The sequence below is a fragment of the Erpetoichthys calabaricus genome, chromosome 3 (assembly GCF_900747795.2).
Source record: "Erpetoichthys calabaricus chromosome 3, fErpCal1.3, whole genome shotgun sequence".
Classification (NCBI taxonomy): domain Eukaryota; kingdom Metazoa; phylum Chordata; class Cladistia; order Polypteriformes; family Polypteridae; genus Erpetoichthys; species Erpetoichthys calabaricus.
In genome coordinates this window covers 120,956,444-120,984,176 of record NC_041396.2, presented here as the reverse complement: position 1 = coordinate 120,984,176, position 27,733 = coordinate 120,956,444, and the positions used below count along the sequence as shown (strand labels likewise).

Sequence of the window (27,733 nt, the reverse complement as noted above, 5' to 3'; positions counted from 1 at the left end):
TTAATTTTCTGTAATTCAGGGTCATAAAAGGATCCTACGATCTCTTTCAGGTCTTTCAGTTTGTACACCGCTGGTGCCCTAGGTACAAGTTCAGATACGGTAAAGATTTCATCTGAAAATGTTTGTTCATAACCTTTCTCAAAGGGATGTCTGGTTTTAGACACCCTAACTGTATCTCCTACTTTGAACTTAAACAACGGCGGACCCGGGGGGTTGGCTACGCCATATAAGTTTTTGAAAACTTTCCAGGAATTTAACATGTTTACATCGGAAGGAGCCATTTTTATGCTTCAATGATAACTTTTGTTGTAAGAGTATACTAGATCCGGCAATTTATCAATGTATGTTCTTGTATTATACTCGCTGAAATATTTCTACATTTTAGATTTTTGTGTGCGGTTAAATCTCTCCATGATGGAGGCCTTTAATTCGTTTCCTGTGGTGAAGTGTTTTATTCCGATCTTCTTTAACAGCTTTTGAAAATCTCGGTTGAAAAACTCTTTCCCCTTATCGGTCTGGAGCTTCTTTGGAGTTCGACCAGCGCTCAGAATGTCTTGGAAGGCTCTTGTCACTTCCTTATCTGTTTTGTTCTTCAGGGGCTGTACCCAAGCGTACTTAGAAAGTACATCGATACAGGTCAACAAATATTTATAACCCTGGTTATGCTCGGCCACATTTGTCATGTCCGCTAAATCCATCTGCCATTGCGAGTCTATATCGGATACATAAACCTTATTTCTCCTAAAATGCCTTCTAGCGGGTTTGTGAATTGTATAAGCATATTGACCAGATAACCAATCCAACGTTGGTCATTACTTTTCTGATCCGAAACCTCAAGAGCTGTTTTCAAAGAGTCTTTTCCCCCAAAGCTGCCAGGATTTGCCGGGTTATAATAAACTTTTTTCATGTAACCCTCCATCATTGACAGTGAAAGAAAAATGTCAATGGTTTAAAAATCAAATGATGCTTTATTTGTAATTTTCAAAACAGCATGATTAAAACATTTTATAGCACAGGTACATTGAGTTCAGACACTTCATCTGATTTTTCTATGTCATATTTCCCCATAAAACCCCAAAGGTGCATCGGTCGTATCAGGTACAGAAAAATGCCTTTTAGAGAAAGCATCGGCTATTTCACGTATTTTTGAGTAAGAGGGATCGTCCATGTTGTGAAAGGCTTGTACAATAGCCTCATTAATAGAATGTTCATTTTCCAGATCGTCGACAGCATTTTGAACAAATGAATGAACCTTGTGAAAAGGCGGAAAGATGTTGAAGCAACCCAAAGTCTTTATGATCAGGCTCCTGAGCCACGGTTTGCGGAAAACAGTCAGAACCTCTTGAAAGCGGCCAAACCCGATAAATAGAGTCAGGCTCAAACAGACACGTATGCTGCGTCTGGCTAGGGTGATCTATCAAACAACCTTGACAGGTGCTTTTTAGGTCCCAATCGACTATTATGTCCAGCAGAGCTGCAATCAAACTCTTGATCAGTTTCAGAGTCTTTCGAAGTGTTTCACTCAGGAGCCCGTCAGTTTGTTCAAGGTCCATGCCCTCATAATCAGCATCCTGGGACGATGTCTTCCAAGTGGACACAGCCTCTACCAGTTCGTCCATGGCCTCTTCTTGCCGCATGGCCTGCATAGCTATCTTCTCAGCATCCGTTAGACTCCCCAGAGCATCCTCAGCAGGGACAAAAAGGTCAGGTACTGTACGGTTCTCCAGGAGACTGTCCGACCAATACATATCATCAGGGGCAGGTAACTGAGGCTCAGGCCAATAGATCTGGTTAGTTGAGGGCATCAGAAGATCCGGCCAAGACGGCGGGTCTGAAGGAGAGTTGTTAGGAGCAGAGTACCCGGAGTTAGGTATGATGTCGTCGGGCCAAAACAGGCAATTGGTGGGTGCCGTCTGTTCCATAGACCAACATGCCTGATCAGGAGCATAGCCGGCGGGGTGCTGATTGTTACCCAACCAAAACACATCGTTGGTTGTCAGCATCTGGTCTGCAGCAGAGTAGCGGGGTTGTAGGTTAGTGTCCATCATCATCATCATCTCGTCTGGAGTAGAGTAGGCGGTATTGGCTTGAGGGTTAGCCGGTCAAAACAGGTAGTCAGTTCTTTGGAGCGCATCAAAGTGTTGAGGACTTCTGCCACCTCAGAGGCCGAGAGAACAGGGAGACGACCGGCCCAGCTAGCACCAGCTACGGTAGGGTAGTTAGTTGAAGACATCTCGATAGTGTTTTAGGTTAATGTAGTCTATGAAAAAGACCTCTGAATTTATCTCCACTCACTTAGGGGTGGTTGTCTGCCAATTTTCTTCTTCCTCCTCCGAGCATGAATTATTCAACAGGCTAAATTCCTACTCCAATTTTCTTTTAATTCTTTTCATTTGGTCAGACAGTTTTCCTTGATAAATAGCCTCATCAATATTTGGAATAAGAGCTTTAAAAAAAGTCCAGTCTTTTATAGAAGAATTAATTTCACTCACTCATTCCTTTATCTCATTTCTTGATCTTCCTCCCCCTCTTCGTGACCGGCCTCTTTATATTCGGGAAGGATAGGCTCCTTCTTGGAAACCGCCACCATGAGATGTCCCTCAGCATTTCTTTTTACCTCTACCCGGCTCAAAGCACAGTTAGAATTGTACCAGGCAGAGCTGAAGCGTGGGTCCCATAACTCAGTCCTTCTGGACACCCTATTTGCTTTCAGTTTCTTAGGAGCGTTCACAAGACTGTCCATTCTGTTCACTTTTGTGTGCCGTGGCGTTTTGATTAAATGACTAGAATTTTATACAAGAACTTTTTTGTCTCCTCCCACAGTCGGGGGTGAGCAACATGCCTCACCCCTAACCCTATAGGCGGTTAGAGAGACAAAGGCGTACCTTGGGGGTGTGAGTATTGTTAATGGGGCGTGATAAGGGTTCAGTTTACGAAAGACCCACCCTTCATATTTTCATAAATCATATTTTTATAAATCATATTTTCATATTTTTCAATTTTTCCATTTTCATAAATCATATTTTTATATTTTGGGGCGGGGCTTAAAGTCGTCCATCATATTTGGGGTGGGGCTTAAAGTCATCAATCATCCATGTGACAATAACTATCTGTATAACTACTCTTGGCCTTACTGTACTGCTTCATGCCTCCTGCTGCACACTAGCCACTTTCTGAACACACATTCACACACCAGAGCTGCTTCCACTTTATGCAAATTTGATTGGCTCTGCCTTTCTTACAGTGACCACTCATGACTGAACATCTTTTATGATAATGAGAGCAGCTGATGGCATTATAAAAAGGACTGAATCATATTAATTATATAGATATCACCTAAAGAAGCTCAGACCTTGTAAAATCTATGCCAGACTTGGATGCTCCAGTCTTACTTGGGTATTTTTTTGTCCAAGTTCGCTTTGTCCACAACTCAAACTCTTCTGTCCTCCCTGGCCTTCAGACCTGATTTTATTCATTGTTAATTAGTATTGCCTAATTTTATTATTATTATTTTTATTTTTGCTTTCTTTATTTTGTAAAGAAGTTTCATTTGTATGAAATCATGCTATATAAATAAATGTTGTTGTTGTTGAACAGGTTTGATTACTATACTTTTTTGACATTTCAATACAGTGTCATCCTATAATATTACATTTTTTGGAAATAATCTGATGGAACACACCCCTTCTAAATGATCACTTTAATTTATTTGCCCTTTGTATGTTGATATGTCAATTAGACAAACCCCAAATTACCATAGCTATTATTCTACTCAAAGAATATATGGCAGAATTTGATATGAAATTATCAATACCGCAAGAAATAATGAAATTCCCAAAAGGAGTCTGTAGTGAGGGAGGTCGTGTCAGTTACAGTATAATACAAAGTGACAATAATGCAAATTAGTCATATTCCACTGACCCACTCCTCCCCCTGCCATTTTTTAAACAATTCCAAATTGAAAGAGATTTTTATGTTATAGGTTTATTGGTCAATTATTGTCATGAGCACAGATTAACTCAATAAACTATCAACCTAGTTAATACTCATGGAGGCTAAAATAATGTGAAAGGCAATAATAAATTACACAGTTTTTAATGCTGTTATTTGAATCCCTATATTTGATACAGTATATACCAAATTGAACTATTACCAATAAATATAACATAATTTTAATTAAGTAGTACCTCAAACTTCCAGGATGGTGGTTCTGAAATGTGTGTAATTCATATACACTGAATTTCTTCCAATGTTAGTATTGCTACCTATAAAACACATCAAATAAACTCTAATCTTTAACATGAAGAGAATTTATAAAATATCATCCCAGATTTCCATTGCGTGGTCGTGGTAATTTAAGGGTTAAAAATTGGAGGGGCTGGCTTTAGATGATATTGGATGCAGCAAGGCTCCTAACTGCGTTCATAATCCCATAATTTAAACTACAGACTGCATCGTTCAGTCAGTTCAGAAGGTTTAATGATAACACAATATCTAGCTTTTTACATGTGCATCTTTTTCTCAGCATGATTCATTTTATAAATTTCTGGAATAACTTCGCAATCGGAATGAGACATTTTAAAATTATCCGGAGCTTTGCTGTAAATGACTTTTAAAAACAAGATTACCTCTTTTTACATACATGAAGGCTATTGCACTCCGGGTTTGAAGAGCCAAAAATGTGACCTTTTCTTCATGAGGTATAGCATAGAGTGTGTCAAACGCATCTTTTCAACCCCTCAAAGCTAGTATCAAGCGAATGCTGGTCCCACTGGATGTAACGGGTGGATTACTGTAAATTGCCATTCCTTCTTCCTCAAGAAGCAGTAGATTTTACCGGGATCGCTGTCATTTTGACACCGGCGAACTATGGCTTTTACTTTTGCGGCTTTTTGCTACATGCTAACATTGGTTCTCTGCGCAGCTCTCATCTTTTTTGCAGTTTGGCACGTAAGTAAAAGTAAAGTGTGACTCTTTGATTGATCGAATCGGAGAAGTCAGTAATTACTTTTATATTATCCTCTAAACACATTACATATCTTGGATTTAAAAATTACAACAGTAAAATTAACTTTAATAACGTCTAGCAGCGGGATTTTGCATCTTCTACTTTAATTGTCTCTACATCCTAATACTTTAACTATTTGAGAAATTGATGGATTGACGAACAAACCAGCAGTTCATTTAGCAGATCTGAGTCCCGATCGGTCTGCTCAGAAGCATTTTACTAGAATAAATACTAATTCAACTACAATCGTAACAAACATTTTTAATTTTTGTTGAGTTTCTGGAGAAGGTTCGTGCTCTGGTTCTTCCTTGTATCCGATGCTGAACTTCAGACCCCCACGACCATTGTTGTTTCTGTTAAGTAGGTTTGATAATTACAGTCACTTAACTTCTTAAAAAGCTTCTGTATATCTTTTTTAACGGACTATTATTGATTTAGCGGATCTATTACTATTTTGTCATGAACTGTTTTTTTTAACGCATTATAAGGAAACTCTGTGTTGAAATTCTTAAAATAACCATTACCAAACCCGTTTCTGATGTCTCCTTGTATTTTTGACTTTCATTAAAATCAATAGATTGGACGGAAGCGTTTTCTTGTCCATGAGGTCTTGATTAATTAAAGAAAATGTTACTTTGTTGTTTCGACACGTATTGTAGCAAACCAGGAATCGTTATATTTGACTTTTGTATGGAATTTAGAATAGGCTTGTGTTTTGTTCAGATGGACGTATTGGTTTCCTTAGCATTTTGCGAAATTTTCTTTTTTCCTGTATCTGATAATACAGACCATCTGATACTCTATCTGCACCTTTCTTTATTGTCTTTTTTCATCTGGAAAGGCAATTAAGGTGAGAAAAGACATAATCCTTAACATTAAAAGAAACGTAAAACAGTGAATAAAGGGAGTTTAGGTAAATAACTTTGGCCACATGCGGGTTCTTATGTTTTACTTGCTGTTTTTAAAAGAAACTCTTCCCTGCCACCGCGACCCTTGAACTAGAGTTCAGGAAATGGATTAGCAGGGAGCGTCGTTAGCTTTCGGTGTTGCCGCTGGGCCGACCAAGTATGTATTCTGGAGGCGATGTCCACAGTAAGCAAGCGACCAAAGCTAAGTCTTAGCCTAACCGAGCTGGACGCTATTGAGAGATTATTATTAATTAACACCTTTTAAACTATGCGCGTCATTTCCAAAAAAAAAAAACAAAAACACATCATTAACTATAATCGTTATTCCGAACAACATGCCTACATTTCCCGTAATACAAAACCAGTCCAATAAATTTACAACAATGTCACAAGTTTATAAGCAGACTTAGAGTACTAATACAAGTGACACCAACAAAAAACATTAAACAACACAGCCAGTGCTTAAACAGTCAAAGCCTAAACAAACCTACTTTAGGAATGACCCATTCAGGAATATAACTTTTCATTATATGTATCTATCTTAATCCCTTCTGTCAGTGGTTGCTATAAGTAATTGTCTTTCATGAAAGGTAATGAGCACATATGAATGGTAATTTGGAAGCAAAATTTGAAAAGAGTGATCAAGAATATTTCCCAGAAAAAAAAAACGTGGTAAGCTCACATATGTGTTTTCCAGAACCTGATGCTAAAATTACATTTAAACTACAGTTTTTAAAGAGGTGTGTTTTTAATATATAAATTTATAAAAGAATGATCTGGAATTTTATATATATATATATATATATATATATATATATATATATATATATATATATATATATATATATATATATATATAAAATTTTACAGAGGCTAAAAATAAAAATAACATTTTACTGTTCTTTATATATTAAGGCCAGCATGGTCAAAATTAGGCACAGTTCAAAACACAAGTATACCAAAGGCAGCAAGTCTCAAATGGTTATATATGCTACAAGTGCATGGCATTATATTTGTATTTTAAGGTTTTACATTTTTTCTCTAGTATCTCCTGTTTTCATTATTTTCATCTGAGATTTTTAAGCTATGCCCTTCAAACTTGCCCATTATTCTAAATAACTGCTAGATTATAAAAGCTTAAAAAGCAGTTGTTAATCTCAAAGGTGAATTTACCACAAGTATTGGATTTCAGCATATTAATATACAGTATAGCCATCTAAACCTCAATGCATTTGTACGATAGTTGGGCAGCAGTTATTTTAATGTAATTGCTAATTTGATTGCAATGAGGTATTATCTATATGGTTGACATAAATAAAAATAATGTAAAAATGAATCTGACTTTTGAATCTAGCATATTTCTGAAGTTAAAATCGAGCTAATAAATTTTACCAACAACATTTAAGATAATTGTTTTTTACTGAAATACCTTTCAATACATACCAATACCAAATGGTGGCACATATGGAACAAGCAGACAATGTCCAACAAATAAATAAGACAAGATATATGTTTTTGGTTAATTTAACTAGGAGGATTTATATTATTTGATATTTTCTTGTAGCTCCTCCATTCATGTTTGTCTAGGTTGTTAAATAAAGTATATCACACTATTATAAAAAAAAATCCTGGAAAGCAAAAGCAAGGCGACGATACGTGATCTTCTAGGAAGTTCTTGGAAGACATTTAAAAGACCCGTGAGACAAAGAGACTTGCCACGGAGCGTCTCGTAGGGACCGTAAACATGAGACTTGGTGCCAAGAGATTGTCCCAGAGCTGTCTCACGGGGATGTGGAATTTGAGATTCTTGCAAGACACGCCCTACTTACAAAAAATATCATATAAGAGCACACCCATCAAAAAACACTCAATAGTGTAAAAGCACATAGTACACACATATCCTGTGCTCTCAGCACATATAAAGCGTATAAGGACAATAAGGAGAATAGAGACCCAAAGGCGTTGGAGAGAGAAAAAGGCAGATAAGAGATTATGAAAGCAGTGGAATTCGAAAGGCTCAAACAAACAATGGTACGATACATATGCAGAGAAAGTTACAGAATATGAAAGCAGTAAAATTCAAAAGTATTGTAGCGTCCCAGCCAGGCTGAGGGCTTTTTGGTTTTAAGTGACTGTTAGGTCCGATTGAGGGAGGGCGGAGTACAGCACAGAAGACTGATAGCGGGGTATTGATAGGGGGGTCGAGACCCGGGGGAGGAGGGGTTGGAGAGGGTGCTTGAAAGTTGTGTTTGGGGTTAGGAAATCGGCGATTGTTCAAGTAAAACTTTTGTGACACTTTATCATGTCAGTCGCTACAGTATCAAAGAATATAGAAAAGATAGCATTACCGCAAACAAAAGGTGATTAATCATCAGAACCAGGTGTAATTGAAAAAATAGCAGGACAAATCGAGGTCAGAAATAAAAGGCAAAGAGTAGACAACAAAGTCTTTTCGCATTCGCATCATTCAATGCACAAAACGTGGATTTACACAATAATGGACCATACGCTATGAGAATCTGTGGTCTCGGATCAGTTAAAGCAACGACAAGTTGAATTTCAAAGAATACACAATTCAATCAGGTGTATATTGATGATCACGGAGAAGCGATGCAAATTTTAACAGACAAAACGAAAGGTAAAGTATATATTCTGCGAATAACATTACACACCAAAGGAGATTGTGATATGCCATTCGTGCTGGAGTAAAGGTTTAACTATAGCCAGTTTAACATGCAAAAAAAAAAAAAAAGTTTGAAAATGTACCCATATATTTAATTCATTCCTTCTGTACTTGAGCATTTTAATGAAATGAGACTTCAAAGCTACTCAGCTATTACAAATATTAGGGAATAACAGAAGTGAAAGGCAAACTTTAATACAGCTAGTCCATTATGAATAGGCCTACCAGATGAATGTGGTACTCTTATAGTCAATAAATAAAAATGTAAATTTTTATTTACAGTAAATAAAAAAGAAGGTACATAATTAGGCTAAGAGATAAAATCAGATCCTCAGAGGCACCTGTAATAATTCAAATAAAATATATATATATCACCAGTTCAGACACATCATGCATTTTTAAATGTTCTTTATTAAACACTCATTCTCTTGGAAGTAAAGCTGCTGTGTTAAATGATATAATATTAAGTACAAAATCTGATTCTGGTCCTCTCACTGAATCCTGGCTTAGTAAATCTTACACTGTTCCCCTAACTGTGGCATCAACAGATGGATTCCAGATTCCGTCATAAATCTAGACATAATGGTGGAGGTGGCCTTGGAATAATTCATTGTGACAAAATGTGAAGTGCTTCTAAAAGTTTAGGCAAATTCACACCTGCTGAGACACTTTAAATATGAAAACAGATTCCTACACAAATATAATGCTAGTCTACAGATCACCAGGGCAATATTCATTGCTCATGACTGAATTTGGTAACCTTTTATCTGAGTTGGCTATAAATTATAAGTGCTGATGGGGGACTTTAAAGTACACACTGATGTAGAAACTGACACATTTGGAATGTTTAGTAGGATTTTGTCAGATTGGTCCAACTCATAATCATAACCAAACATTGGATTTAATTATTACTCACGCAGTTGAAATTCAAAATTTAAATATTACTCCATTAAATTAAGCTATTTCTGATCACTACTTAATTACATTTGATCTGGGTCTGCCCTTACCATACATTCACAGATTAAAACAAAGACAGTGCAACATCTAAATTGTCAGTCAGTCATTTTCCAACCCGCTACATCCTAACACAGGGTCTCGGGTGTCGGCTGGAGCCAAACCCAGCTAACACAGGGCGCAAGGCAGGAACAAACCCCGGGCAGGGTGCCAGCCCATTGCAGGACACACACACACCAAGCACAATTAGAATCACCAATGCACCTAACCTGCATGTCTTTGGACTGTGGGAGGAAACTGGATCACCCGGAGGAAACCCACGCAGACACGGGGAGAACGTGCAAACTCTATGCAGGGAGGACCCGGGAAGTGAACCCAGGTCTCCTTACTGTGAGGCAGCAGCGCTACCACTGCACCACTCCATCTAAATTGTACTCTGCTTCAAATATTCAGAATTTGGGAATTCAGAACTACAGTGTAAAATACATACATACATCAGCAGTACAAACTTTATGAACTTCTTTAAAAACAAAATCCAAAACATAAGAACTGTCTCTTTAAATTTGCCAATGTTTCTTGTTCCCTGTGGGTGGAGCACTACAAGATGGGGGCCACTCTCACATCACCGAACCAAAACCTTCCCTCAGGCTATTTAAGCCAGAGCATGAAAGGGTCAGGAGTTGAAGATTATTCAGTTTGTGAAGAAGTTTGTTAATAGTGCAATTTTAATTGTATTTTCTTGATTTATTTTGTGTTTTTTTCTGGTAAGTATACCCAGAGTTTGTAGTTTTGGGTAGAGTGTCTCTTTAACGATGCAAGATATTTAAGAACATTAAGACATTAGATTAAGATATTTAAGACAAAACAAAATAAGTTGACCTCAGATAGCCCTATAAACATGAGTTGACTTAACAATTTCAGAAAAATTTGTTCTATGCCCATTGAGGGTACGTTCATATGTTGACACTTTGGCATTGTGATTCTGATATATTCTCTGGATTTTGTGATTTTTGCTGTATTTGGATTTCTTAGATTTTGCTATTTTTCATCATACTGATTCTTGGCTGTGACCAGCGTAAACATTTACTATTATTCTGTGCATATAACATGCCACCTCTCACCATCCAATCTGTGAGTTTTACCTTGGTCATGACTGGAGTATTGTTGAACTGGGCGAAAGAATGTGTGTGTGCATGCAGTATATGTACATGTATGCGTGTACATGTACATACACACTACACACTCACACTTTCACTTGCACATCATTATTTGCACATCTCCTTTATAATTGTACTATTCTGCAAACTTGTATGAAGGTTTTCTTTTTAAATTACTAGGGTTTTTTCCCCCTGCTCGCTTCGCTCACCAACCCCCGTGTTTGGTTTTCCGGATACACACTTTTAAGATTTTTTTTTTCTTTGAATTGTTGCTATTTCATTAGTTTCACTTTTATTTCAGAACTTATGTAAAAGCAATATTTGGCATCTTTCGAGTCCCAATATGCTGAATGTTTTAAATGAGGTCCGTGAGACATGTGTTTAATGACTTTGTACCATAATTCAGGATAGGTTTCTCTGTTTGGAATTTCAGCACAGACAAAGCGATCTACATCATCAGCAGTTAATAATTTTTTTTGCAAAGTAACCAATAAATGCATGTGAGGTAAACACCGTTTTTGAAATTCTCTGACTTAAACTTCAAAGCCTTACAATATTTACATACTTCTGACATATCACCTGTGTCCATATATTCGATCTCTATTTGTCTTTTAGTTATTTCTCCGAATAATAATTTCTCTTTTTTTGTGCTAATGCGATGTTTACTCTCTTTTTTTGACACTATCGTTTTTTTATGCTTTTATATTCTGTATCTTGCTCTACATGTGTTTTGCGCCTATGTTTTTTTTTTTTTGTCTTTTGAATTCCAGTTTTCATTACCTGCCTCGCAGTTGGGGGACCTGGGTTCGCTTCCCGGGTCCTCCCTGCGTGGAGTTTGCATGTTCTCCCCGTGTCTGCATGGGTTTCCTCCGGGTGCTCCAGTTTCCTCCCACAGTCCAGAGACATGCTGGTTAGGTGGATTGGTGATTCTAAATTGGCCTGTGGGTGTGGGTGTGTTTGTGTGTCCTGCGGTGGGTTGGCACCCTGCCCGGGATTGGTTCCTGCCTTGTGCCCAGTGTTGCCTGGGATTGGCTCCAGCAGACCCCTGTGACCCTGTGTTCAGATTCAGCGGGTTGGAAAATGGATGGATGGATTACCTCTAACCTGCTCTGCATGTGTTTGGCCCCCTTTTTTAACCTCTTTATGACGTTTTACTTTGTTTTCTACTCTGTCTTTTATTTCTGATCTTGCTTTGTCCTGCTTTTTTTTCAATGACACCTGGTCTGTGGTGATTATTTTCCCTTTTTTGAGTAATAATTTCTGTTTGTTTGCACTACTGCGATCTTTACTTTCTTTTTTTAATACTTTCTAATTTTCCTACTTTCATAGTCTTTAACTTTCTCCACATTTGTATCGTGCATACTTTTTTTTTTTTGAACCTTTCAAATTCCACTGTTTTCATAATCTCTATACTACTCTGCATATGTTTAGCGCCAACATTTGTGAATGTGTTTATGAAGTTGCGAAGGCGAAAGAAAAGACTTTGTTTTCAACTCTTTGCTTTTTATTTATGACTTCGACTTGTCCTGCTATTTTTTCATTTACACCTGGTTCTGATGATTAATTTCCTTCTGTTTGCGCTAATGTGATCTTTACTATCTTTTTTTTTTTATACTGTAGCGACTGACATAATAAAGTGTCGCAAAAGTTCTACATGAACAATTGCCGATTTCGTAACCCCAAACACAACTTTCTAACTCCCTCTCCAACCCCCCCCCCCCTGGGTCTTGCCCCCCCCCCCCCCTTACCGCATCAGTCAATACCCCGCTATTAGTCTTCCGTGCTGTACTCCGCCCTCCCTCAATCGGACCTAACAGTCACTTAAAACAAAAAAGACTTCATCTTGGCTGGGACGCTACAATACTTTCAAATTTTACTGCTTTCATATTCTGTACCTTTCTCTGTATGTGTATTGCGCCATCGTTTGTTTCAGCCTTTCGAATTCCACTGCTTTCATAATCTCTTATCTGCCTTTTTTTCTCTTCAACGCTTTTGGGTCTCTTTTCTCCGCGCTGCTCTTTTTTTCTTTGCTTTTAGTTGTTGACGCTTCATCTAGAATGTATTGTCCTAATATGCTATATATGTGCTGAGAGCACAGGATCTGTGTGTGCTACATGCCTTTTAATGACTGAGTGTTTTGCTGGTCGTGCTCTTATTTGATAAGAAGGGCGTGTCTTGCAAGAATCTTATGTTCCACGACCCCGCGAGACGGCCCTGGGACAATCTCTTGGCACCAAGTCTCATGTTTATGGTCCCCGCGAGACGCTCCGTGGCCAGTCTTTTTGTCTCACGGGTCTTTTAAATGTCTTCTGAGAACTTCAGAGAAGATCATGCATCGTTGCCCTGCTTTTTCTTTCCAGGATTTTTTTTTATAACAGAGAGATACTATTTATGTTATTTGTATGTGATGTTGTATTCTGTTATAAGCACCTCCAAATTGACCAAAACAAATTCCTGTACATTAAGCACTGGCAAATAAAATTGATTTCGATTCTGAATATCTTTTCTCCATCAGAACAGGGATGATAAGCAATTTCTTGACTCCATAGTTGCAACAGGTACCACCACTGCAGATGCTGATAGTGAGCTTGACTCCACTGTTGTCTTGTTTTGCCCAAACACCACCGCTCCTCACCCTGAGGCTGCCCCATACTTTGAGGCAGTCACAGTTAAATCGATGGATCCCTGGGCCAAACTAGGAGCTAAGCCCAAGGTATCAGCCAGCTCTACTCTGAGGTCAGAGGTTGACAGCATAAGCGTTATAATGCTTCACCACCATCAGAAATTACACTGGAATTACACTCAGTGTCCTGAGTGAACAAGAATATCCTCTGCTCATTGGCTTTTCTCATCTTCCTCTTTCGGTGCTGGCTCAGACTCAATCATGAAGAATGAAGCCAGCCATACAATCAGGATCTACAGGCCACTGGAGACAGCAAGCAGGTACCTCCATACCTCTTGGGCTACAGGCCAGGTTGTAATGCCACACACGGTCCCCCCAGTCTTCTTATAGACTTCCAACAACACTGTTAATCGGCCACTCCATAAGCAGGGAAATTAAATCAAAGTGGATTATAACTGTCAGTTTTCCCTGGGACAAAATATATAACATAATATCTGAAATCCCAAGCCTGCTAAACAAATATACTTTTGTCATGAAGGTTGTTGTTCATATAGGATCAAATGACACTGATTGGAAACAATCAGAAATCATAAAAGATGATTTTACCTCACTTTTTGAGTTTTTGAAAATGACTGATAAAAACATTTTTATTTCACATCCTAATATTACTCTGCGCCGTGGGTATGGTCGTTTAAGTAGCCTTTTTAGTTTGAATGAATGGCTCCTGACACAAAGTAAAATGATGAATTTTTGTTTTATCAGCAATTTTAATGTTTTGGGAATGCAGCACTTTTTTTTTAAATGATGAGATTCATCCTAGTAGATTAGGCTTGTTCAATAATATTCTGTATGCCACTAGGAATTGTTCATATGAGTGACTACCTACAATTAACAGGTCCATCCCACTGCATTATTCCATCCCTGTTTTCATCAGTAAAAGACTTCTCAAATTATCTTTTGTTTTATGTGGTCCAGCAAATGCTACAGATCTCTGTATGTTAAAATTTTCTGCTATAACGTTGTCAGAACAGATTGCACAGAATATAAGAACAGATTGCACAGAATATACCGGAGTCCCCACCAGTCAGATTTATTCTAATAAATGCTCACAAGACTTTTATTTTCAATGACCATTTTACATCTCATCAGATGGATTTTTGATTTGTAACTGAGACTTAGCTTAATGTTGCTGGCCTTACTTCACTTGATGATCTCAGTCTTCAATGTTGCAGCTTATTAAATTCCCCTAAGATTACTGGTCATGGAGGCGGCTTAGCCACCATTTTTAAAAACTATTTTAAATTTAGATTTTTGCTGGTCGATGTTTGTCTTTTGAGGAGCAACTCATGATGATTAATGTTACTACACCTGTCCTTTGTGCATTGGTGTATAGACCACCTAGATAGTTTCATTCAAGAGTTTTCTCATTTTCCGTCTTTTACAGCTTCTCGCTCTGATAGACTGTTGATTGTAGGGGATTTTAACATCCATATCTGCTGTCCACCAAAGCCTATGGTGAATGAGTTTTTATGCATTGTGGATTCTTTTAATCTTATCCAGTCAGCTAACACATCAGAAGGGTCATACACTAGATCTTGTGTTATCATCTGGTTTCTCTGTCTTTAAACTCAAAGTTATTGATTCCGGTGTCTCTGATCATTTTATGGTTGTGCTTGAATCAACGTTATTGTGTCCCCTTCCCACCTTCTCCCTGCCCCATGCCAATGCCCCCATCCATTCAATAAATTCCACTGCAGCCACTCATTTTACTAATACATTTATGCTAACTCACTTACCTCATGTCTCAGATACCCTACTCTCATGCAGTGATACTGAGAAATTAGTCTCTCTTTTCAATTCATCTTACTCACACTTTGGATTGTATAGATCCTTTAAAACTAAAAAGACCCAAGGAAAACAATGTTGGCACCCACTGGCTGAATGACTTCACCCATGCTCTTTGATGAGATTGCAAAAAGGACAGGGCATAAGTGGAAAAGAGACAAACTTCAGGTCTCATATGAAATTTTAAGAGATTGTTTAAAGCTTTACCAAAGTTCTGTTAAACAGCTAATGCACAATATTACACTGAATTAATCAATAAAAATGCTCACAGATCGAAATTATTATTCAGTGCAATTAATTCCATCTTAAATCCTCCTGGTGATCCTTTTGTTTCTACTGCTGAAACCTGTAAGACGATTTTAAATTTCTTCATTGACAAAGTTAACAAAATGAGATTTAACATTTCACCCCCAGACGTGGATTCCTTAGAGACACATCATCCAATCAGTTACTTGCAGCACTTTCAGCCAGTGTCGCCTGCTCAGCAGTCCGAGTTGGTCTCACAAATGAATACCACTTGCTGCCTATTAGACATTATACATGTCTTTTAAGGAGGTTTTTTATTACAATCTTCCCTTTATTTTAGCTATAATTAATAGTTCATTAACTAGTGGTGTCGTAACTTCCAGTTTTAAATGTGCAATTGTTCAACCTCTATTCAAGAAACCTAGCCTAGACACCAGTGATTACAGGCCAATCTTCAAGCTACCACTTGCTGCCCATTAGACATTATACATGTCTTTTAAGGAGGTTTTTTATTACAATCTTCCCTTTATTTTAGCTATAATTAATAGTTCATTAACTAGTGGTGTCGTAACTTCCTGTTTTAAATGTGCAATTGTTCAACCTCTATTCAAGAAACCTAGCCTAGACCCCAGTGATTACAGGCCAATCTTTATGCTACCATTTATTTCGAAGATATTGGAAAAAATTGTATTCTCCCAGATCTCCTCTTACTTGAACACGTTTAACATCTTTGACAAATTTCACTATGGCTTTAAGAGTATTGTAAACACAGAATTTGTCCTGCTGAAGGTACAGAATGACATTATTCTCACTTGCAATTTTGGTTCTTGTGCAGTTTTAGTTCTTCTTGATCTTAGCACAGCTTTTGAAACAATCGCCCATGTCATTCTTTTAAAATGCTTGGAGACAGAAGTTGGTTTGCAAGGCTCAGTGTTAAAATGTTTTTTTACCTACCTGAGAGAAAGAAGCTTCTCAGTCAGAATAGATAACTGTTCCTGATTCCACTCCCATTAAATGTGGCATTCCCCAAGGTTCGATTTTAGAGCCTCTTTTATTTTCACTGTACATGCTACCCCTTTGCTCTGTCTTCAAATAATATTTTTTTTCATATCTTTGTTATGCAAATGACACATAGTTTTACCTTCCGGTTACAGCTGATAGTGCCTGCTCTTTGAAAAACCTGTTCAATTGCTTAGATATGATATTAAATGCTGGATAGCAAGGAACTTCCTTCAACTAAATGAAAACAAAACTGAAATAATTTTATTTGACCAAACCCAACCCCCAAACTCTGTCACTAGCCTTAGTAGAGCACTTGGTCCACTGTCCATAAATTTGCATAATGAAGTTAAAAACCTGTGTTTTTGGATGCTTCATTGAATTTTATTAAACAAGTCACAAGTATTGTAAAGTTCAGCTTTTATCATATTACAACTATAGCCAAGTTAAACTGATTTTATCTCATAAGGACCTGGAAATAGTTATGCATGCTTTTATTACCTCCTGGCTTGACTACTGTAATGTACTGTAAACGGGGCTGTCCCATTCCACAGTTTCTAGACTTTAAATGATTCAAAATGAAGCTGATAGACTTTTAACTGGAACAAAGAAAAGACAGCATATCACTCCTGTTCTAGCACATTTGCACTCGTTACCTGTGAAATAGAGAGTTATTTAAAAATTTTGCTATTTACTTTTACAGCACTTAAAGAATTAGCCCCTCAATACATTTTGGATCTGCTATTTCCTTATTCAGGTCCCTGGTCTCTTAGGTCATCCTCCCAACAGCACCCCTCTATTCCTCACTCACGTCTCAAAACAAAAGGTGACTGGGCTTTCTCAGTAGCTGCCCCTAGGCTTTGGAATAGTCTCCCATTCAACATTAAGTCTTGCCATACAATTGATGAGTTTAAATCTAAATTAAAAAACTTCTTTTTTTCTCTTGCTTTCATTTCAGCTTGAGGTACTGCTAGAGTTTTTGTCAAATCCACTAATATGTTACTTTTAATCTCATTTTAATAACTCCTACCCACTTCTTCTTATTATGTAGTTCATTGTATTACATTTACTATAACTTTAATTTCCTTACTTATTGTATGCATGTTTTCATGCTATTTATATATTTTATATTCTGCTATATTATTTATGTTATTTAATTCATATATTTTACTGTGTACATAGTATTCGGTATTCATTTTTTTTGGTCAGCTCCTGTTGTTTTTAAATGTGCTATACAGTATAAATAAATAGCTTGACTTGGTTTTTTGTTTTCGATTACGGCTTTGAATTTGTTTGCTGTAGAATTGCCTTTTAAGCAATGTTTGTGTCTATTTTTGAGCATTTTCTTATAATTTCCTAAATTTTGGTAATAAATCTTACTGTAATAAATCCTCAAATTATAAAGATTCTTTGTGTGCCCATCATCCTCTCTCGTGGGGCTTTTTGCTACTGTATATTTTGTGACTTTACTAGGTTGCTAGCTCTTCTTGGTTGGGGCCTGTTGGACTGGAGGCACTCAGGTAAGTGTAGTGAAATTAGCTGAATTTAAAGTGAGCCTTTTTGGGCATGCTGGTTAGGTTGTGGCATTACCGTCATGGTCTTCGTTTATTATAGGTCTCACACCCATTTTGCTATGTTTGTGCTCTATGTCACAACAGTTAAAATACAGTTTCTTCTTGGTGAGTGTTATGCTAGTGAGGACTAGCAAGTTTTTAAGTAGAAGCAGCAGATAAGATGTATTCAGAAGGCAAAAATTGGTGGAAATTGAGAAATCAAAATGTCATGCATCAGATTTGAAGTAAGAAGCAAAAAAGTCATCCAAACAACCAAAGGTTCATCACCAAAAAGACTATTGAGAAGTTACTTTTGAGAAGAAATTCATTTGACCAAAAGGGTTTTTTCCCCACAAATTCAATGTTCAAAAGGACAACATTTTAACCTGTAGCTTTTAATTAGGAGGTCACAACCCTCAAGAAATTGCCTCTAACAACACTAAAGATTTGATAAATTAACAGCAATGCCTTTAAAAAAAACAAAATGGCAGTAAAGACAGTGCAAAATAGTTAACAACACAAAAGATAAACCATGTTTCAATGAACTGACCACAAAATTAGATTCCTTACCTTGAAAAACCCCTAAAAGGACTGTATGAATATGCCACAGTGCTGCTGCTTTTTAGTAAAGAGATTGTGGAATCGGTTCCTGTGTGGAGAACGCTTTGAGTAGTGAGAAAAGTGCTATATAAATTTAAAGAATTATTATCATTTAATAAAATAACATGTATAAAAAGTTTTAAACAAATCAATTCATGACATAACTGTCAACAGTGCATATCAGTGCATAACAGTGCCCATCTAGCTTCTAAGGAAATCTGGCATGAAAACAAGAAAAAAGATTGAGTGTGTGACGTGAATCATACTAGGTCCATCCAATGCATCAGGTATTTCACTAATGCACCCCTTTGTCTAGATTCCAAGATAGACTGTACCTATTATTCCTCAGAACTGTCTATTGGCTTGTGTAGAGAGGAAGAAAAAGAAGAGTAATAAGGGCTGTAATTTACTCATGAAACATGAAATGTAGAGTGAATCTTAAAGTGGATAGGTAAGCTAAACAGTAAGAAACTGGACTTACCCATTCCTGTGGAGAATCGAGTAATGGGTCCATGGCAGTATGTGTTTGTTTTTAAAATAAAAACAATTTAGCTAATTTCTGGTGGAAGAGTGTGTGTACAGCAGTGAAGAGGAGAGAGGAAAAAGGAAGAAATCAAATGTAAAAGGAAAAAAAAAAACAAAAACAAATGGAGTGTTTTGGTTGACAAAAGATAGAGAGAAAGTTTTAAGAAAATCTGGCATGCGACATGGTGAGATGGACAGGAGGCTTGAAATTTGGATGTTGGCCCCACTGTGAGCATCTGGGGAGCAGGAGAACCAGAGGGCTCCTACGGATCCTGCAGATGCTGAAAATGGTGAAAGGAAGACGGAGCTGGGCTCAGTTTTGATCCCAATGGACACCAATGGATGGTGGTCGTGACAAGAGCCATAAAATGGTTGACCATGCTTTCTGGTTTCTCAGATACCTGTTGGGTAAGCTGGGATTGAGATATTTTAGAGAGGTACCAAAACTCAGAAGAGAGAGACAAGCCCTGATTTTATTTTGGTTTTAATTCCACTTTTTATCCCTTGGATTATGTGTTAAATATTTATGAACTGGTTTTTATTCCCACTAAGAAGACACACTTGTTTTAAATGGATCATTTGTTTAATTAAAAAGACACTACACTTTATTTATCGCTTGGACACTGTCTTGATTGAATAAATGCACTTTGCAGTGTTTTGCATGAACTTGTTGTGAGTCCTCATTCGCCCTAGTCTGTCTTGGTTTATGACTTTCCATGTCTGTGTGCAAGGAGAAGCCAGCTGTGGGAAATCCAGAATCTGTTTCCTAATAACATTGGGATCAATGAATCTAGGGACTAGAGGATGGAATCCGTAAATGAATGACACATATGAGTCACTACACTTTTTTTTGTTTGTTCTTTATTTTGCCTTATACAATTTCTTGTATTAGGAATTTGTTAGTTTTTGCATACCCTTTGGGGACAGAGCGCAGGGTCAGCCATTGTACAGCACCCCTGGAGCAATTACAGGTTAAGGAGTAGGATCTCTTTTGGCAGTAACGGGGATTTGAACTGGCAACCTTCTGCATACTAGCACAGATCCTTAGCCTCAGAGCCATCACTCCCTCCTACACTTTGTGAAATGCTTTAAGGATGGGAGCAATAATAGGTTTCATGTTAGAATAAAGTCTAGCTAATAAACTAGTCTGTTTTATATCCTTCTAAGCTGTATGGAGTTGCTTGAAATAATTGGTAACGTTAGGCACTTAGGATGTAGATGAAGGTGGATCTAGCAGTCTAGTGTGAAAACTACATAGTAGGTATTCAAATGATGACATTTTCAAATCAGAATGCATCCAGACATTCCTAGAACACTCTGCCAAGGGTAGAACATTTTCAAAATTGTCTTGATCTAAATTGATTGCACATTGAAGTTATTATTCAAGATCATGTTTAACCCTTACGGTCTGTCTTTTAGCCTCTAGATGATATTCTGAATTTAGGTTCTCAAAGAATACCAATTTCTGACATAATACCTTCCAGAAACGGGAAATAAATAAGGGTCCACAATCTAAAATTATGCATGTTGAAATTTGATATAAAATTACTATTCTTTCTAGGAATATATCCACAAAGAGCTCTTGTTGAAGATAACCTTTTCATAGGGATAAAGTGAGCATATTTTGAAAATCTGTTCACTACTACAAGAATAGTATTGAGGCCTTTGGAAGATGGTGCATCTGTGACAAAACCCATAGATATATGTGCAGCTATTTTGGGAGCAGCTGTAATAACACTTTGGGGAGCCCAAGGGATGCCCATCTAATTTAATTCAAATTAAAATTGAAAATATATATTGGAACTGACACTTTTAGCAAATGTTTTAGTAGGATTTTGTCAGATTGTCAAAGGTCCAACTCATAATCATAACCATACATTCAATGTAATTATAACTTACATAATTGAAATTAAAAATGTACGTATCCATTAAATTATTTCTGATCACTACTTAAATTATGTTTGATTTGGTTCTGCCCTTATCAATCCATTCAATGATTAAAAACAAAGACAGTGAGACATCTAGATTGTAACTCTGCTTCAAAATTTCCAAATATTTTGAGTAAGTCAAGTGTAATCATGGAAAATAATATAGACCAGCTAACATCAAATTATAATGTGACCTTGAGAGAAATGCTAAATACTGTTGCTCCCCCTGAAACAAAAGTGAGCAAAGCACACAGAAACTCACCTGGGATTAATTAGAGCACTCAATCTCTTAAATTAGACTGTCAAAAACTGGAGGGTAGATGGAGAGAAACAAACCTGCAGGTCTTTTGAATTGCATGGTTTATCCGGCCAAGGTGGGTCCAGCGGACCCATTCGTGCGTTTGGCCAGAGGTCCTAGCCAAACCCATACCCAAAAAATTAAGAAAATATTATAATTCGTCGGTAACCATATATTTCACACTAGCAAAATACCCGCGCTTCGCAGCGGAGAAGTAGTGTGTTAAAGAGGTAATGAAAAAGTAAAGGAAACATTTTAAAAATAACGTAACATGATTGTCAATGTAATTGTGTTGTCATTGTTATGAGTGTTGCTGTCATATATATATACATATACACATATACACACACATATACACACATATACAGATATATTATATATACATATACACATATATTTTTTATATATATATTTTTAATATATATATATATATATATATATATATATATATATATATATATATATATATATATATATATATATATATATATATATATACATACACATACATACATACATATACACACATAGATGCACTTACAATAACATAGAAATCAATATAAACAACATTAACATCATTATCATATGAGAATATGAAGTAATATATAAGAAGCACATTTCATATAAATATAAATTATTAAACAGTAAAATCTTCTTCAATAATTTGCTACCGTGGCTTTTCGTTGGCCTGTCCAGGATTTTAAATCACATGTAGCTTGCAAACCGTTTCACGTATTGACTTGAAATGTGGTACACATATAATACGTCACGTCTGCTATCCGCTTTATGGGTGATGAATGTATTACTCTTTTTATGTTTATTTTATTTTAGAATCAACTCCTATCTGCGCGCACCAGGGCGGCCGTGGGCAGATGCGTATGGTGTATTCACTCCATGTTATCATGCATTGCGCTGTCACTGGTATTTTCATAAAAGAATTTGAACAATATATAAGAAGCGTATAAATTATTAAACAGTAAAACATTAACATTTAAGAAGTAAAGTTACATTGAGTACTACTGCAGTGCCTTCGGGTATACCTCATTTTTTCTTTGCCCATTACATGCTTAAATGTATAAATTTTTTGGTGTACCTACCCGAGAACACGCGACATATAACCGACCGTGGGAGAAGCATGGATTTTAAACATGCGTTGAGTTCATCTGCTGGTCTCCCTCGTGGAATAACTGGTAATGTTTGAGTAAAATGTACAGCGAGTAAAACGACATTACCTCCTTTTTTTTTTTTACGATCTCTGAGATCTTGCTTTTTTCGGTTCAAGGCTTCATAAGCTGTTTTATGTTCAATGTTGTACTTAATAAGTACTAATTATCCCAAACCATCATCTTTGAATGTTGCAAGACTTTCGCCTTGTATGTAGATCGGGGTAATTACATTCATTGCATTCCTAGTCTGAATCACAATCTGATTGTATGGGTGGTTACCTGGCACTGTAGGGTTGCCACCCGTCCTTTAAAATACGGAATCGTGCCGCGTTTGAGAATGAAATTGCGCGTCCCGTTTTGAATCAATACTGGACGGGATTTATCCCGTATTTTTTTTATCATTTTTTTTTTAAAGCAGCGTCTCATGCAAATTATCCCACACGCATTTTATGAAGATGCCTCCTTTCCTACTTTTGATTGGGTAATACTTGATGTCATCGTTAGTTTGATTGGTGTTTGAAACTGTCCAGTGAGGAGGGCGTGTCTTTTAAGTACAGTCTGCAAAGTGTTGGCACTGACATGTTGCGTCAGCGGCATAGTTGAAGCCCCTAACGTTGCGGTCAGCAAGTCGGCTAACATCCGCCATGTGCCGTCTTTCAGTTGCGAGAAGCAGATCATAGAATGGTTGAAACTGTTGCCCCTAACGTTGCGCCACGGCATGTGCTTCGTTTATACCTCGTGTCTTCTCATGAAACTTTTATCTCGCGAATATGTTATTGCAATCCGCAGCGGGAGCGTTTCTATTAACTTAATTTAAAGTTACGTTTTACACCGTGCTTTGTTTCCCTTATGAACATGCTTGTATGCTTAACTCGCTCCGTTCTCAATTGTTTAATTAATTTTTTGCTGTTCGCTGTTTGCGGCTGTTCCTCCATTTCCCCCTACTTCGTTCTTTTATCTCGCGAATATGTTATTGCAATCCTTAACGGGAGCGTTTCAATAAACTGATTGAAAATAGTTTTGCATTTACCTTTTTAGTAAAAGGCGAGCTTTTAAGCCTGAGAAATCACCCCGTAAATGCACACGTTTAATTGGACATGTGTTAATATGTATGGTTACACAGTATTAAAAGACAGTGAACAACGTCAGTTACCTTTCTTCCCGCGTTTGATAAAAGGTGAGCTTTTAAGCCTGAGAAATCACCCCGTAAATGCACACGTTTAATTGCACATGTGTTAATATGTATGCTCACACAGTATTAAAAGACAGTCAAAAATTAACGTAATTTACCTTCGTTCCCGCGTGTGACTCATGCTGTAAATGTCTTCCTTGTTTTTAGTTCACGTGATTACGTAGGAGGCGTGATGACGCGATACGTGACTCCGCCTCCTCCATTACAGTGTATGGACAAAAAATATGTTCCAGTTATGACCATTACGCTTTGAATTTCGAAATGAAACCTGCCTAACTTTTGTAAGTAAGCTGTAAGGAATGAGCCTGCCAAATTTCAGCCTTCCACCTACACGGGAAGTTGGAGAATTAGTGATGAGTGAGTCAGTGAGTGAGTCAGTCAGTGAGGGCTTTGCCTTTTATTATTATAGATAATACTAGCAAAAAAATGCTGTCACGTTGTTAACGATGTAAAAATTTTTTTTTTTATCGTACCGACGTAGACGGCCAACCTGGGTCCATTGGACCCAAAGCAGCATCTCCACATTTATACATAGATGACATCATATTTTTAGTCATTTATAATTAGCAACACTTGACAGGTGAGCAAACAGTTTGCTATGAATCCAACAGTCTGTTTAGTAAGGCCGACTGCATGATGTTTTGCATTCGTTGCATGACTTTGGTGGTGATGGCCACTTCATGCTGGCGATATCAGTCCAGGTCACATGATAGACTCCAGGTCCTGCTGCTTTAGCGAACTCAGCGTCTCATTTTCCACTTTCAGGATGAGGAAAATGCTGTCAAATAAGTGCAACGTCTGACCTCTGAGTGCCGTAGTGTAACAAGACGTGCTTCAGACCGTCATCTTTTAGTCTGCACAATGAAACATATACAACATTTACTGATGGTATTTATGTGATTCATTTTCTTACTTATTTATTTTGGCCTACTCTAAGTTTCAGTGTTAGCGTGTTGTTCATGTCAGGATTTACGTCATTATATGTAGATGTTTTATATACGCAGAGTTCACATACATTTTGTAATTATTTTAAGCGTTTATTGCAGCAACAACCCTTTCTGCTGAAAATCTGCAAAATGCAAATAGATTAGAACTGATAGAAAACATTAGTTTCATGTGGGAACACATATTTTCTGTTTTTAGCATCCTACATAACTGTTGTGTTTGATGTTTTACATTTCTGTGAATATTTCAAAAAAATCAAATACCACTCTTTATAACGTGCCTGGTAAGTATTGTTTTTCTGAGTAATTATTATTATGAACTAAGTTGATCACTTATACGACTCTCAGTAGGTTTAAAAATCTGAATATTACATACCCATGTTGGCGCAATAGTTGACAAGTTGATTGTCCAGCTGTAGCCATAGTATCTAATTGCTTAGCAGAATAAAAACAACGCTCGATGACCAATAATATGAAACTGTGTACAATGGGTCGACACACTAGCAGAAAAGTAGCTCACAGCAATGTGTTCTGTAGAGATAAAATAAAATAAGTGAATAAATAAAGTAGCGGCACTTACTGTTTTTTATAGGAATACAGTAAAATGGCATCATCAAGACCATTAACGCAAGATCAATTTATGAAGGCAATTCAGGACATAGTTGACAGAGGGCCTGAAAGTGATGAAGACGAAGGTCAAGCCTGTTTCGATTCTCAGTCAGAAAGTGAAAACGAGCATGAGAGCATTGCCTCAGATTAAAACGACACACAGAGTACTGATGGAGATGACAACAGTGACCTACCAAATAACAACACCGAGGTTTTCAAGGCAAAGAATGGACAGGAATGGAACTCGGTTTTCCAACCGACAGGTAAAGCCAGAGCCCACAACGTATTGACAACTCGTCAAAATAAAGTTGTTCTTCCACCAGGTAAAATACTTGAAGAACCCGTTGATGCGTATAGTTTATTCGTTACTGACCAAATGGTGAATGCCATCGTTGATGTCACAAACAAGGGGGGCTCAAGAGTTACCAACGAAAAAAGATTGAAGCCATGGAAACATATAGATGCAGTGGAAATTCTGGCCTTTTTTGGTCTCCTACTTACTGCTGGTCACCTAAGACCTATGAAGTTTTATGGGATAGCATGTACGGTACCCTGATATTTCGAGCTACAATGGGACGTAACCGATTTAAATCCCTCCTCAGATACATCCGTTTTGATGACAGGTCGACTAGGAGTGTTCGCCGATCAAAGGACAAGTTAGCACCAATCCATGAAATATGGGAACAAGTGGTCAACAACTTACGCAAGCATTACATACCAGGTGATAACATAACAGTCGACAAACAACTGGTGCCTTTTCGAGGACGTTGCCTGTTCAGACAGTATCTCCCATCTAAACCGGATAGATATGGGATGAGGATATGGTGGGCATGTGACTCGGGAGCATTCACTCACTCAATGGCATACCATACATAATCAAGGAAACAGTCAGAGCCACAGGTCTGGGGAGACAAGTAGTTGAGAAACTTGTTGAACCTTATGAAGGGAGCAATCGAAATGTAACATGCGACAATTACTTCACTGATAATGAGTTAGCTTTGTCACTGTTGTCTAAAGGGCTGACAATTGTTGGCACAGTAAGAAAAAACAAAGCATTCATACAACCAGGATTTAATGCACATGCAGACAGGCCAACCCAGTCATCTGTATTTGGTTTCACCAAAACAATGACACTAGTGTCATATGTGCCAAAACCACGTAAGGCTGTTATATTACTTTCCACTATGCACCATGACAGTTCAGTCAATGAAACCAAAGCTAACAAAGCAAGAATTATCACGTACTACAACTCAACAAAGGGGGTAGTGGACACACTTGATCAGGAAGCTCATCAGTACAAGTGCAAAAGGAGCACAAACCGATGGCCCTTTGCATTCTTCTGCCTTGATGTATGTGGCATTGCATCTTTCATCATATGGACTTTAACTTATCCAGACTGGAACAAACGATGTCACCCCAGATGCCGAATGTTCCTAACTGATATCAGTGAAGCATTGGTTCATGCTCATATCACATGCAGATCAACAATTGGCTTGCACAGATCAACACTTAGTGTTATTGCTGTTCATTCATCACCACCTGAGCCTGATGATCAGCCTGCACCAAAGCGTCAGAAGAAGAGTCGCTGCTACCTCTGTGTCAAGGACAGGAAGCAGCGTCAGTGCTGTGATGAGTGTAGCAAGCATGTTTGCAACGAGCATAGTGTTTCACGTCGGTTGTGCAATAAATGCAATAAGCAGTAATAGTAACTGTTATCAATGACATTGCCATTTATATTTTCTTACAAAACTTGTTGAACTGATGGTTTGTCAAAGTCAGAAAATAATAACTGCTATTGTTAAAATCTAATCCATGTTGAGATGGGAAATGAGCTCATTGCTTAATGTTTTTTTGGGAAAAAAATTATGTGAATTTATCACTGACGATATATAAATGTCGATATTTTTGTTTGAATTGGTTTATTTTGGGCACAATTAACTAAATGATTGTAACTGTTAATATAAAATTCCATTCCTATGACATATGATGCTGTTTGATGCCTGCAACATGGTCAGAAATCATGATTTAACAATCATGGGTCCGTCGGACCCACCTTGGCCGTCTACGTTAGGAAAATACCTTGGGCGGATAAGGGTTAAAAATGTAAAAAAGTTGGCTTTTCTGGATTCTATTCTGGATTAAAAGAGAACAATAATAATCCTTGTGAACTGTTTGAAACAGTGGCTAAACAAACAAATAGGAATTCAGAACTACAGTACAAAATAGCAACAGAGATTAGCAGTATATATTTTATGAAATTCTTTAATGAGAAAATTGAAAATATAAGATTGCGAATCACAGCATCACATTTCAAACCTAATACTGTACAAGCTTGGCAAGCCCTGTCTTGCCTTGCATATGCCACTTTAGAAATTTTTATCTTATAATAGATAAGGAAGTTTTAGCCTTAACTTCTAAAATGAAACCTACTACTTTTTCCTTAGACACAGTGGCAAAAAAAGTTCTGAAAAGCCCAATGGATGTTCTAGCAGCAC

The 27,733-nt window shown here is 37.4% G+C and overlaps 1 protein-coding gene across 1 annotated transcript in view; it reads left to right on the top strand.

Annotated features, from left to right (window-relative positions):
• Positions 1-4,476: 4,476 nt before the first annotated feature.
• The window catches only part of LOC114649338 (protein cornichon homolog 3), a 101,620-nt gene continuing 78,363 nt past the window's right edge, over positions 4,477-27,733 (top strand). Inside the window, exon 1 of the mRNA XM_051924701.1 lies at positions 4,477-4,950. Within this exon, the coding sequence (XP_051780661.1) occupies positions 4,870-4,950 (81 nt within the window). The 5' untranslated portion in view covers positions 4,477-4,869. The remainder of the gene's footprint in view (positions 4,951-27,733) is intronic.